Here is a 15,381-nt window from a genome sequence, read left to right as displayed (position 1 = left end):
TCTTTCTGCACATTGAAGCCACGCCTTTGATTCTTATCATCTGTGATGCTGAAGCCTTCTTAACAGACAACGTGGATCTATGATGTTGTAGTACGTTTAGACAGCTGTGGTTAAAAGTTAAATGGGCCGTAAATTTATGTATCGTTGGCAATAACATTTCACAGTTCCTCTGTGGATTGTTTCTCAGAAAGGTAATAAAGCTCATGATCTGCCTGGTGTACCAGCAGGCACTGAATGATTTTGAAAACCAGCCAGTGGAAAAGTGTATTTATGGTTTCCTTTGTTATGTAACAGACTCTTGACTTGAATTTTTCTGAAGACGTACATACCATCAGCTGATGGTTCAGTGTATTTGTGTTCATTCACATGCTTGCTTTTAGCAACACTAAGTAGATATTGTTGAATTGTATAGATTTAAATTTACTACATAACTAGAGAGCACATTCTTACTAATAACACCTCTGAATACATAGCCTGTCAAGCAAGTCAACAACATGATATGTACATGACACTCTCTGCTCACAATGGTTAATTACAACATTCCACATAGTTATACATCACTCATTACATGTTTCTTTTCTTAAAACATAGCTGACTACAGCATAAAAGTCATTGGATTTGGCTCCGGGGCTTTACGTGTCTTAAGAACAGCAGTCTCTCTTGTGTATTTGCAGGGAGGTGCATGTACTTTCACAGGTGCACAGTGAAAACATGCATCATGAATATAGCTCGCTGCCCTGTAATCACTAGGTAATACATGATGATGCAGCGATAAATGGTGAACTCCCATCTGGATCGCTGAAGGGAGCGACTTTGTCCACTGATGCAGACTCTTATTATGGGCTTGGCAGGGCTGACTGGCAGGGTAACAGCTAGTTACCCTGCCATGGATGTGAAGTCTGGCATTATCCTTTATGTGTGTGTGTGTGTGTGTGTGTGTGTGTGTGTGTGTGTGTGTGTGTGTGTGTGTGTGTGTGTGTGTGTGTGGGGATGTGGAGGGTGGGGATGCCAGAATACACAGGTGGCAGGTAGCATCACTGATTCCAAAGTTTGAACGACACTTTCCCTTGTTGCACAGCACACCTTTGGGGATTGCACTGCAGGAAGACTTGTTCGTTTAATGGCACAATTAGTGCAAAGCTGCACCTGATCAACTAATAGATGCATAATGACAAATGTGTCCTGGAGTAACCTCAGGTAACAGTTAAGACATTTAATAATTCAATTGGCAAAAAAATATTACTAAATCTTTGGTGTACCCCTTTAAACTGCCTTTTATTGAATATTATTACTGTGCACATTTACAATAACGATTACGTTTATTGTTTGACTTGGCATCACTCATTTTACTGCAGTAACAACAACACTCCCTGAGACTGCAAGTGTTGCAAGAAAGAGTTTAAGTGGATAGAATTACAGTACATTGCATCTCTGCTTTGCATTAAAAGTCATGCCATGTTTTGTCAGCTGCTGTTTTTGTGAGGCAGCAGCAGGAGGAAATTGAATTAGAAGAAAATTAACACGGGTCTAATACAGTAATGCCATGTTAGGACGTGCTGCATCTTTTCCTGCAAACGCAGGAAAAAACGCAAAACACATGTGAAAGAAATGTAAGCCTATAGAACCGACCTGCCACAAACAAGGACACTGGTATGGAGTGAGTTCATTACAGGTTACGTGGCTATTGCTGAAAAAATAAAAAGGCGATGCATAAATAGTATTAAAGATGGTTTTGATTTCATGAAAACCATTCAGCATGAATGAGATAAAAGACTGGCATCAAACCCAGTGCAGTGTTCTTCATTAAAGCAGCTTTTCTTTATTTTAGCTATTTTGTCAAGAGGGTCCAGCCACATCGCTCTTGAGTACCCTCACGTAACTGAGTGCCATTATACGGCCCTTCACTGGATTTTTAAGGGTGGTCGTGGCTCACAGCGATGTCAGTGATGTAATGCTTGTGAGTAATAATTTCCTAAACCATTAAGTCAGGTCTCATTTATTGCAGCAGACTGGAATGAATGTTTCAGGTCTGGAAAGGTTCTCAGGTCTAAAAGTTGTTGTTGATTCACAGAGCAGCTTGTGTTTTGCTGCCAAAAAGGACTAGACCGGGGATAACTTTCCAACCCTGTGTTTTTTTCTCCTCCCAAACTCCGAGATAATCATGCATAATCACGACGTTAGCAAATACAGGCTCCGATTTCTTGATGCAATTCATTTCAATTATGTTGCCATTAAAACCACCAAAATTATTCTTCTGAAATGTTATGTTATTACAGCTATTTCACATCACTACATCAGCAAATAGAAATAACCCTGCTGCTGAAATTCATCAGAGGATTATCCTGAGGAATATTTTGGAAGGAACGCATTAATGGATGTGAGAAGCAGAGAGTTCCTGATTACTTGTGCAGGTGGTTTGGTGGATAAGATGTTCCAGATGCCTCTATGACCTATACAGTGACCAAGTTACATTAATGATTACAGGCCGATCGGTGCAGGGTTTGGGGTTCTTTATATGAGTATTTTTGGCTCTGAGAGCTTCAAACCCTTAAAGTCTGTGGATAAAACAGTGGCTTAAAAAGCTGCACATGCACATGTAGCCGCACACCCCGTTCCTGTCAATCCTGTGGTTTCGAGTCCAGTGGGGTCAGCCTTGCTTCTGTATTTAGATACTGCTCATTACAGTGAGAGGACATGACAACCACATAAAGACTAAATACTGGTGTCTAAGCATGTGGAATGTGTATTGTTTTTATGAAAAGAGGAACTGTGGCAAGATTCATTATAACAACAATCACCTCTTGCTAACCCTCCCTACCAGAGAGGTTCATGCCATATGAACACTACTTGATTTAGACTTGTAGAAAAAATAAATTATAATGGGGACTTTTTCTAGTCAGTAATTTAGTAATTTTAGACAGAGGGTGTGGAAGTTAGCTCTCCTTGAAATGTTCAAACACATTCAGACTCCAACGCAGCAGCCACTTGCAACCACGGCCAATGTGAGCCACAGACAGAGAGCATCTGTCTTCTTGTGTCGCCCAGAAAAACTGCTTACTGGCCATCTTCAAAGTTAGAGCTCGCAAATCCCTCAACGTGTGCTATAACCTGGCATTAAGACATCAATCGTGAAAAGAGCTCCTTAACAGTTATCCACACGAGGTCTCTGACAGACAAATTTCTGCTTTTAAACCAGAGGAACACGTGCGAACACCTGCTAGACTGCTTTTATGAGCATTTTGTAAATAAAGACATTTGTTGCAAGTGTTTTTTTGTAGTAACATAAGAAACATAAAAAAGGGTAATTATTTAAATTTACAGTTTTAGCAGTCATGGTTTTTAATAGCTTCATGGCCACTTATCATTTAATTTCTTCTCTTTTCCAAAGTGCTCTAGCTTATAAGAAGTTATTTTGCTAATTTGTCACATAAACACCTTAACACAAACATTATAAATAGAGGTCATTTAAAAGGGAGGAAGTCTTGAGCAATTACCTTTACTAACATTTCTCATCCTCGTCTAACAAAGAGTCCATTGAGCTGGTTGTTAATGTGGACAGTCCCACTGGCTGAGTTTTACCTGTGTTATGTCTCATGTCATGTGACTCATTCAAAGACACGTGTGGCCCCCGGCACTGTCAGTGACAAGAGCCAGGACCTGGATAGGAAATAAAAAAACTGTAGTCAAGGAGAAAAATGATTCAGAATGAAGGGACCTGTTTAATAGCACACTACAGTATGCTTGAAAACCTCTCTAATAGTTAGAGGTATCTCGTTTGATCACACTTATCCTATTAACAGAAACAGAAGTCTTGAATGTCGGTGCTCTAAAATGGTTCACAGATGCAAAGGAGGCAGTGTCACATGCCTGTAAGACTGTTTATTCACTAAGAGGTTAAAAGCTACTTTGAAATATTCTAGAAATGTATAAAACTGGCCACAGGAAACGTTGCCAATTCTACTCTCAACATAAAACTGTGACCTCTTTACACCATGCAAGCTACATGTTAATCTTGTACTGAATTTATTTTCATCTAAGGTAGCTGAAGACTTCCTTCCTTCCTTGCAGCCACAACAGTTTGATTCCTGGCATCTGACACCAGCCACCACCCACCAAGCTGCTGCAGCAGCTTTTCTTTCTATCCCCAAACATAAAAAATGTTCAGTTCAGCCTAAAATACACAATAGTTGTAGTTCCGCTTAGAAGTGATGTTACAATTCCTGTGTAGATCTGCTAGAGAATATTTACAGCCTCTCCTGCTTACATACAAATTGCACACCAGGAAGCCAAGTGAAGGGATTGCCAGCTCAGACGCAGATGTATAAAGAATTCATCTGACTAATATATTCATTTACTTTTAAAAAATCCCCAATGAATTTTTTCTTTACTTTAACAAAGACTCTTATTTTGTGGAAGCTTTTGTTTTTATTGAATCGCTGCTCAGTGTTCATAGAGGAAAGGTGGCAACAGAAGGAGACATAATGGCCAGCGGCAGAGTAATGTGGATTTTAAGATGGAAAGTACATGAGCTAAGTTGTCTTGAGAATAATAAAGCGTGGCACAGAGGGTTATTGTTATGTAACCAGGGATCTGAGGCTTCAGACTTTCATCTAGTCTTACAAAAAGTTTAACTTGATAAATGGGTAACATAACTTTTCATTTGACATGCTGGTTATGAAAAATCAGTGAAAATTAGAACCAAAAATGTCCGAACAAACACAGCTTACCTTAGAAACTTGTCACTCTGCACTTACCTTGTGAAAGAAAGATTATCCTCTGTGAGATGATATTAAGGAGTAAGGTGTACACTGTAATCTCTACAGACATGCTGCAGTTGGATCCTTCAGATGACGCGAACCAGGTTTTGTGGACTGTTGATTGATGAGTTTGAATCCAAACATACAGTACAGACGTCATGAAAAGATGATAGATGATAGATGAAGTCTGACTAACACCATCAGTGAAGCGTGCAGGTGGAAATGTGATGATGAGTGGGAGAGTGGGTGATCTGCATTGTGTGAAAGGCATATTACATCAGCATACTGTAGATACCACCGCATGGGAACCTCATTTTGCAGCAAGACATTGAGCCCAGACATTCTTCCCAGGGATTATCTGGAGGAGAAAGTAGCTGCTGTAATAGTCTCTGTGATGACTTGTCCTGCTCAATCATGAGCTGGGAGCCTCACAGAGCTGGTGCGGTAGTAGCTAGACACTAAACACTGTACAACCAGTCTACAAAAAACATCAGTAAATGTCACAGATTTAGTCAGTGTTTTTTTATTGTAGTGTTTTTTTATTGTTTTTTTTTTTTAGATAAACATGAAATTTAGCCTGTAAATTTGAAATTACCAGTATCATGTCCTAAAATATGCTTAAAGTAAATTGTTGTTTATTTTGTTGTTTTATGATCCATTAACAACCATTAAATTGAATAACAATCAGCAAAGGCAAAGAGATAAAAGTGTAGGTTTTCTCAAACTTCTTTCTAACCTAAAGTCTTTCAGGTCGGCTTTTGCCAAACTTTGTTTAAAAATACTGTAATTTAAGTAAAAAAAAGAAAACACTCTGCAGCTAAGATAAAAAAATCAATTAAACAAATAAAAAAAAAAGCTAAAGGAGAAGCAAAGAGAGACAAATGATATCATAAATCATGAGGCAAGTAGGAGTAAGACAGGGAGTGAAAAGGTGGACGTGTGTGTCCACCTTTTCACACAACAAGTAGAGCTTTAAACACTAAACTAACTGGATATTATTATTTTTCATTTCATGCACATAACAAACAAAATCTAAACTCCAGAATATGGACTGTATGAGAATTCAACGCAAAGGCTGAAAATAAAAGGAGCCCACCTTTAGTTTCCCCTCTGTGGCCATACAAACCCACGAGATAACATTATTCATCTCTCTGTCACTTCTGCCCTCCTGCTCTTTATGATGGCAGAAAGGTGTAGCTTCATTATTAATTTAATCAGTAGCTATTATCGAGCACACGTGTTTTTAATCACACAGATTTTAGCACCAACAGTTCGATTTCTGTTTCTGTGCATCTTCTGATTATGTAACTCTTTGTAGTAAATGTGTTGACGCGTCTCTGCACAGTGGCAGTACGTCAGAAAAACCTCGAGGTGTCCCACAAAACATGAAAACTGGTAAATGCTGACTTCCGGTGGTTTAAACAAGCAAGGCTCTCTGACTAAAAATACTTTCACAGTACATGCAAAACACATCATGGCAGCACAAATAACTTTTCTTCATTTGTCAAATGACCAGTGAGGTCTCTGAATTCTTATTGTGCTTTGTGCATGTCTCAGCTGGTGCATGGGAGTGACAAGAATGCCCTATCCACCAATATTATTTATTTTAATTCACATGCAACTAATGATTATTTCATTATTTAAAGGTAAATATGACCTAATTTCCTGGGGCTGATGGTTTGATCCCTGGCACCTCCGGTCCACATGTCAAACTTTCCTTGGACAAGATATTGCACCCCAACCTACTCCTAGTGTATGTGCTGCTTTGTATATAAGAATCTGCCAAATGACTGTTTATCAATGTGAATATGGAACATCAGCTAGCTTAGCACCAGGCTTGGAAATGGGAAAAAAACTGTTTCTAGCAAAAGTTTGAGTCTTCAGGAATGTGCAATTTCAGGCATCAATAATAATAAAAGTGACATGCTTTATTGCTCCTTATGGGGAAATTGATGTTGGGCAACTGCACATGTATGATGGTGCTGCAACAGGGTTTCAATGTCTTGCTCAAGGACATCTCCACATGTGGCCAGGAGGTACCGGGAGATGATCCAGTGACCCTGTAGTTCATGAACAACAGCTCCACAGCTGCTCCAAACAGAAACTCACATTCCCTGAACACTTCAGCTTAAACGGTCCTAAAATTATGATGATGACTTAACAGGAACAATAACAAGACAAAACATTTAAACATCTTCTGTGATTCACAGTGTACAAACATACCGATCAATCAGGAATGCTAAAACACACACAACCAAACTTCTTTCACGATCTGTTGCGTGTGTGTCTCAACAAGAACTTTTGGTTGCCCTCTTCCTCATTTCATTACAGGAAGTGAGTTTGCAGTCAGATGCAGAGCTGTCACCACACTCTGTGACGGGTCATTCCTGTTAACTCTTGTGAACATGGTGTCTCTTTAGTACTAGATTTCTCTGCTGCCACCATGTCCTGCCTGGGCAATCATCTCTCTCACCAAACTTGACTCGATCGTATCAGGCGAGCTTCAGATCCTACAGGTAGGTTTTTACATTTTCTGCCTCTGCCTCTTGGTCAAATAAACACTATGTAGTGTTGTTTAGGCGTATACGTCACATAGGCAGGATCTGTTCAAACCATGCACACTACTTTTCATTAACTGTAATTTAAAATGTGTAACATAATAATTTGTGAGCAGGGTTCGGCAACATATTCATTCTATATCATTAATCTGTTAGTTGTTAGTAGACAGCGATAGGTGTTGCAATGGAAAATTGTGTCTGATAGCATCTAGCCTCAGCTTCCCCATTTTAAGTTTGTCAGTTGAGGTAGTTCAATGGTCAGCTATAGGAAGTTACAAACTTCATGGTGCAGCAACAGAGAGTAGTTCAGAAAATACAGACTGGTACATGTCTGTAAATGTAAGAACAGCTGAGGAGTTTAATCGGATCTCTTTCTCTTTTTGTCCTCACATCAGGCCAGAGTCTGGTGCATTTAGAGGATGGGGAACATGATGAAAGTTATAGGTGCCAAGGACAAGGTCAACAGAGAAAATGTTAACAGCTCTTTTAAGGGTAAGATCTTAAGTAACTTCCACTGTATTGTAATTTACATTTTGTAATTGAAGTAAGAATGTGAAGTGGATTTCTACAATGCTGCGATGCTTACGTGCATACTGTTTTGCATTGTTTCTGCATTGAAGCACTTTGATTTTTACTCTTGCCAGAAACGTATTTGCATGTTACAATGTGCACAGCTTAGTTATTCCGATGGTATCCGTGATGTCATAAGCTACACCCCAAACTAACAAACTAACAAAATTTCTGACGTAGGTCTGCGTGTTGAGATATTTGCAAATGATGATGTCTGTGTATAAACTTTTGTGAATGCTGTAAATGTTCTTCTTGGCAGATTCTGAGGATGACATTGTAGTGGTGCTTGAGGACTACCCAGCCCCAGAAATCAGCGAGCCCATTTACAGAAAAGGAGAGAAGCTCAGAGTCATCGCACCGTAAGATCCTGTTTGCCTTGTGGATAGAAAAAAAAAAAAATTCCAACACACATTTGGTAGACAAAAGTTCACAAACAACTATGAGGAAATTGACTGTAACAGAAAGAACGGATTACTTGATGATGAGTTTACAGTATAGAGAAGTGCTCAGACAAATGGCCTGTTGTTGATTCCTCTTTGCTTCTTAATGCTGTTTAGGGAGGCTTACTGGTGGAGAGTCCGCTCTTTACAAACACAGAAGGAGAACTACATACCCAACAGCCATGTGGCAAAAGTGTACCATGGGTAAGTCAAATTCGTAAAATGCTATAACTATTACCACCATATTAACTTGATGTTTGATAGTAAGGTGAAAAGTAGCGTGCTGTACCACCTGTATGTGTTGATTTCAAGGTCATCGGATTGAAAATGCAATATGTACCGTGACCTCCAACTCATATCTTGTTTCTTTAGTTGGTTGTTTGAGGGGGTGGAGAGGCAGAAGGCCGAAGAGCTGCTACTTCTACCTGGGAACAGAGTGGGCTCTTTCTTGGTGCGGGAGAGCAGCAGAGAGAGAGGTAAGAACGCGATAGCTTTTTAAATTTGGGTTACTCCAAATTTAGAATGCAGGGTGTGTACAGAGGAAATGAAATGCTTGTCAAGTCGTGGACATGTGATTAGATCAGAATGTTGTTAAGACAAGTTGTTCGTGACAAAAGTTAAAAAAGAGCAGATTGAAGAAGAAAGAAACACAAGAATAAACTACATCCTGAGAATCAGAAATCAAGATTTCCACGTGCATACACAACCTCTCAAGGGCCTGGAGCATTTATATTTCTCTCTTATTTATTTGATCTGCAGTCGATAACATTTAATTTAAATTACATTTAAAACGAGTTAACTGGTGCACTTATTTACTTTTTGCCAAGTTTTAGTTCATGTCTGTACAGAATACAGCTACATAGAGAGGGCACACACAGAGCGTATCATCCTTTATGAGAATCACAGGTTCACATCGCTCGCCTGACAAATTCTCTGTGATTATCTTTACCGATGATGCAAAAATACACACGAAACATGCTTTAAACCCGAAAGTTAGTAATATTACGTTTGTGGTATGTATCATAGTATTCATTATTATTATTATTCATTATTATACCCTCAGGTCTGTATTCACTGTCAGTGAAGCACAGGATCGTAAAGCACTATCGCATCTTCAGACTGGACAACAGCTGGTACTACATCTCCCCTCGCCTCACTTTCCAGTGCCTTGAGGATATGATCAACCACTACTCTGGTGAGAGGATATGTACTCAGATACTAATCAGAAAGACACAGGCCTAAAGATACAGAAAAAAAGGAAACAAGCCTGACAACATGTAGATAAATATACCGTAAATATTTTGATGTCCTTAATATAGAACAGTTTCTTCAACTTTTTTATATATTTCCTGCTATGACAGATCATTTTTAGAACAAAACAGGAAACGAGATGCAATATGCATGTTTGATAATGACCACTGGTGCGTACACAGACTAAAACGTTTTAGCATTCAGTGTTGCAATACAGCAGTAACTCTCAGCAAACATGGATCCCCAGCAGACCCCCTTCACGAGTTTGGTTTGTGGGTGTGCTTGAGCAGTAGAGTGTGACAGTGGTTAATGCAAATGACGCAACCTTAAATTTGTTCTTGTTTGTTTATAAGCCTGAGAGTAGTATTTTCCTTCTTTTGCATTTTTAGACTCTGCAGATGGTCTTTGCTGTGTGTTAACCACCCCCTGTCTGTCGGGCACAACCCCACAATCAGATGCAAATCCTGGAGCTCCACCTGTAGTCATGAGACGCAACTTTGACTGGAAGAAAGTAGACAGGTACGATGTTTAGTCATATCAGCATCATTCTGGCAGTTAATGCTTATTTGGCATCATCTCGTGGTTGGAAAATAGCTGCAATAAAATGTTCTGTCTTACTTCAGCTCTAACACAGACACTGAATCGGATTTTGTTCCTGGTTGTTTAGGATGATTTTGATATTGATCGTTTTCTTTAAAAGGGAAGAGGAAACTGGTGAGTCATTCAAACTGATATATATTCTAATTTAAGTCTTCGTCTTATCTCGTTATAGGAGTCAACTGGTCAACACAGAAGGCTGCACTGACAACATGGTGAGCTACGGGGTCAGAAACAGCATCGCCGCCTACCTGTCCCTTTCCTCGAGTCAAGACCCTGCACAGATGAAAGCAGAGAGCAGGAAGAAGAAAAGTAAATCTTTCTATGCTCTTCCTGAAAACAGTCTTGCAACCATAGACTATGAGGATGACTTCTAGAGACAGATAGGTTCAAAGACTGGACTACTTTCAAGTCAACGGAGTAGAGGGAGTCCGCCTCGAAATCCATCCCATTTCCAGTGTCGGCTATCCTGTACATGACCCGACATTTATATTAAGCATTTTAATCATTGAAGTGTGTTTTAGTTTCTAATCTGAGCACTTTGAAGTACTTTAACAATAACACATATTGCATGACCACTTTCACTTATGAAACTATATGGAGCTGAAGTGGACGATGGTGCAATTCAACTGTGATGTGTGTATTTTGCACACGAACTGGAGAAAGAAAGACTGGCATTACGAGAGTAAAGAGAAGACTTGAACGCTGAGTTTTGCTGGTTAATATTATGTCTATACAAGTATTAGTGGCTTTCAAACTATTTTTCTGTGTTGTTAATAAATGTTGAATGGCCATATAACTTAAACAATATATGCTGTAATTTATATGTAAGTAGAACAAATGGTGGCATATTTGCAAATGCAGCAGATTAAGAACAATACTACCAGTGATTTGGTTGGTTTCCACCTGAAAACTACACTGTTAATTACCATACAGGAATTTTGTGAACTAATATTTTTCATTAACTTAATGTCAATGGTTAACTTTTAAATTTTCAGGCTAAATCAGCTTTAAAAAATGTATTGTCAGAATGTAAAAACGCAAACTGCTCTGACTTGTGTGGAAAAGTGAAACATTGAATGAATTTCTGAAACTTGTCTCAACTCATTTAATTAGGTTTTAAAAGAAACAATACGTAGGACTGACACTGAGCATTTAAAAAGGCTACTGCCGTCCGAATTCAAAGTAATGGACAGAGCTTTTCCTCACTCATCTCTCGCCCCCTTATGCAAAGCTCCCGCGACACAAGTTGCCAGGAAGAGGGCACGAGCATGCACGAGTGAACAATCAACAGTTCCACTGCATGTTGAGATAATAAAAGCATTTGCAGAGTTCATTGATTGCAAATTGTGAACCAGTTCATGTGGATGTTATATTATTTTGTTAGTGTTAGCTCGATGCAGGACTGGCTTCAAGTACAGCAGCCGAAGCTGAATTCTCCTTTTAGCCCTTTTTTAATCTCAACCAGCTCCTGAAGGAAAAGTTTCTTCTTTATAAGAATTTTATTGGTGCCATGACATTTCTGAGCCAACTCTATGTTGTGTCATCATGCATCATAACATGTCAGAATTTGACGCATTTGGAAATATTCAAATTAAGTTTAAATTTACAAAAGTGTGAAGAAAAAAAAAACTTGCGGCCAAACGTTTCGTATCTGTTGAGCTTCCCCTGTTGTACATGCTGCATTTTCATATGCTGATAAATAGCATATGTCAATGAACCTATCTCAGTAAATACATGTCTAGTTATAGCCATGGAATTATTTGTGCCAGTAAAACTAAACTCCCCTTTAACGTTGTTTTACGTTGTTGAGCAACTTCCTCTTTCATATTTAGCAGCTTGACCTAAACAGTTTTTGCCCACAAACCCCAAAGACAAACCTTCAGTTGAAAATACAAAATAGCATCTATATAAAGAGAGCATGTATAGCTTTCTAGTCGTTCTGAGTCAGAAAGTAAAAGAGAAACCCAACCGAGCCAGTCAATGAGGACAACTAGGTACGGTCTCATTATAATTTAAAGAAGTAGAGTTGCAAAACAAACTTGAGGAGTTGCAAAATAATGATTACAGTGGTGGACAGCATGACTTATTGTTTTTCTCTTGAATCTTTGCTTCATACTGTGAAAAAACAGTTTTACCTCCTTAGGTCTTTAGAATACTTAAATAAAACAGGCTGGAAATGGGGAAACCACTGTTCAGTTGAACTGCTCACACCTTACAGACGTGTTTTGTAGAGTGTTACATGGTCACAAAATGGTTTACATTAGCAATGCATCTCCAATAAACACGAGTGGATGTGAAACTTCATCACTGCTGTGTTAACATTTAGAAACCTTATGCTGTCTATGAGAAAGTTTATTTAAGGTGCACAACCCCAAACTACCACAGGATGTTGTATTTATTGGCAGGTGTGAGCTGACTGGATAAATGCAGTTTTTCCCAAAAAGTTCTGGGAAAAACTGTGTGTGACCTGTCAGCACTTTCTTTTTACTTGCAGGCTTTAAAGAAGGCTCAACTGGTTGTGTTGCCTGGTTTTAAAGTCTCATAAAATACCTGCAAGCGTGTGTTCAGTGGAACAGTCAGTGATGCAGACACGCACATCTGGTTGCCTACTGCTGCACCACGCAGAGCCTGCTGTCCAGTCAGCATTACTCACTGCCCTCCCTGACTAATCTAAAGCGAGACCAGAAAAGACTGGAGATAAAACCAATGTCAGACTGACTACTAAGTCAATTCACTGCAGTTCACTGACAATATTAGAAAAAAAATGGCATTACAACACAGATTATGCAAAGGGCGAGGTTTGAAAGTTGATCTCTGAACAGCATGAGGACACGGGAAAAATGGTTCTTCAAAGGCCACTTACAAATTCAAAATAAACTCAACTTTACCTCTCAGCCATCTGTGGTGAACATAAGAAAACAACTCTTCCCTGAGATCATGTGAACATTTACTGTAATATCCAGGGGGACAACGAAAGAGGACACTCATCATACTGCCAATCATCACACAATCTGTGTGTACTTGAAAACAAAGCCTCTCAATTAGGTAAAAAAAGCGGAAGGACAAAAAAAGGCACCCACACAGTGCATGTTGTCTTACGAGAAAACCCCGGATTCAACGAGACTTTATGATGAGACGAGTGGGATTCTAAGACGAGTCCCTTGTTCCCCATTTGAATTTTGTTTGATGTTTCAGTGAATGTCAGCACCAAGAAAAACACTCGAATAAGGCACTCTGGCCTTTTTTTTCTTTTCCCTGAACAAAAACAACAAGAGGAAGAAGAGAGGAGGCCTTCCGTGTCTCCGTCGGTCTGAAGGAGTGGGATCTAGACACAGAGAGAAAAGAGGGGTGAGTAAAGGAAATTAAGTGACTAATGGAGATTCCTCGTCCCTGAGCCTGTTTTCTGTTAATCAGGTTCTTCTAATCTCACCACATCCTCCCATCTACGCTGAAACCCAGCTGTCCAAACCTTTGACTTCACCACTTCTGCTCTGGAAGCTTCTTGATGAGCCTTCAAAACATCCACATTAATGTTTGCCTTGCTCACTCAAAAACAGGCTTTAATTAAAACCGATGCTTTCCCCTCTCTCCCTGCTGCTGCCTTCACAACGTGGAACAGTGGCAAATTCGTCTGTGAAGACGAATGTTTTCATCTTGATCATCATCTTCAAGAGCAACTCTTTGGAGAGTTTTTTGGATTGGCTCCAGTGCTAAATTATTTATTTTTTCTCTTTCTATTTGATATCATTTATTTAGTTTGGGTATTCATTTCCTGACAAAAAAACTTTGAGCTGTTATGACTTTGAGCTTCACTTGCTTAAAGTGCAAAGACTGAGGTTCCACTTTGACACTGACCACTTCCTCCATATATAGAATAGAAAACAATCTATCTCTACATTAGCAACAGAAATGGACACAAGCATGACACACAATGCTGATTTAAGATAAAAACTGAAGAGAAACACAGACAAGCATGAGTTAGTTTCAATGGTGACTATAATTATCCAGAGATATGAGTGTGAATGTCTCTATACATCAGCCCTGCGGTAGATTGGCAACCTGTCAAGGGTTTACACTGCCTTCTGCCCAGCTAACTACCAAAAGATTGATACATGCGCAAAGTGAAACTAATTTTGTCAATTTTTTTTTCCAACAATATGAAATAACATCTTCCAACGAGTGCTGCCAGCAAAACCCGAGTGTTCACTTTAGAAAAAGCACATGAGAACATGCCCTTTAATGTTGAACCAAGGGCCCCAGCCAATGCACACAGCCATATCCAAGAGTCGGAGGGGGGAAAAACAAACAAGACTGAAAACAGGAAAAAAGAGCTCCAAAGGTCCACATCTTTGCCAGGAAATAGTGTCTGTTCTTCTGTGTCATGCTAGGAATCTGCCTACTCCTGTTTCCTAAACCATTTCCAACAAAATACTGCTGAATGAGGTGGTGACATTCACAGTGCTTATGCAGAATATTATATATATACTATTTCATTCCTATAAGGAAAATGCAATAACAGCATTGTATTAGCCAGCAATTATTTACTAGTTAAGTATGCTTGGCATTTTTCTTATTTACACTATAATACAGTGTGGCAATAGCTCAGGTGGTGGAGCAGTCGGCCACAAACCCCAGAGTTAGTGGTTTGATGCCAGGAGAGCTCAATATATTTGACCAAAATCTTGAAATCAACTCTTTGGATCTGAAAACGTCAGTTAGACGGAGCACTTGAAGGCTATACCTCAGGATAAAAACAAACAACCTGGCTCAGCTGTCGTTCCAGCACTGGCTGAGCTCGAGCCCAGAACATCCTGCCTGCTGCTGTGCTGCAATCAAGAGACGGAGGGCTCCTCTTGGAGAAAAGTTCACTTTCCATAAAGAATTTTCAAGCAGCTGTTTGCCACGTGGCTTATTCAAATAATTAACAGAGGCTCTGTGCAGGCACTATGTAATTAGAACTTCAGATGTTGGTAAACCTAAACAAACCCAGTAGGTGTCAGCATCCCATTCAGCGTGTCAATCCAAAGCTGAAACCTCTCACTATCTGTAAATGATTCCACCTGTGTGCATGAGGACTTTGTGTTTTACCTGGCAGTGTGCATGTTCTTTCCACATGTCTCTGGAGAATGAGAGGGAGGATGACAGCTTTGAACAAATTCATGCTAAGAATGAATGTGACTGGTTCATAGGGAGTGCAATGAAAGA

General features: G+C 39.5%; 1 protein-coding gene across 1 annotated transcript; it reads left to right on the top strand.

Moving 5' to 3' along the window:
* Positions 1-7,108: 7,108 nt before the first annotated feature.
* Positions 7,109-11,270, top strand: sla1a (Src like adaptor 1a). The gene is made up of 8 exons (XM_026350023.1): positions 7,109-7,273; positions 7,711-7,807; positions 8,145-8,244; positions 8,443-8,529; positions 8,698-8,801; positions 9,389-9,520; positions 9,966-10,095; positions 10,349-11,270. Exons 2-8 carry the CDS (start codon positions 7,735-7,737, stop codon positions 10,548-10,550), a joined length of 828 nt encoding a protein of 275 aa, XP_026205808.1. The 5' UTR covers positions 7,109-7,273; positions 7,711-7,734; the 3' UTR covers positions 10,551-11,270.
* Positions 11,271-15,381: the final 4,111 nt, after the last annotated feature.

This window comes from Anabas testudineus, chromosome 11 (genome assembly GCF_900324465.2).
Source record: "Anabas testudineus chromosome 11, fAnaTes1.2, whole genome shotgun sequence".
NCBI classification, from domain to species: domain Eukaryota; kingdom Metazoa; phylum Chordata; class Actinopteri; order Anabantiformes; family Anabantidae; genus Anabas; species Anabas testudineus.
The sequence above is the reverse complement of the archived record's forward strand: the minus strand, read 5'-3'. Positions and strand labels throughout refer to the sequence as shown.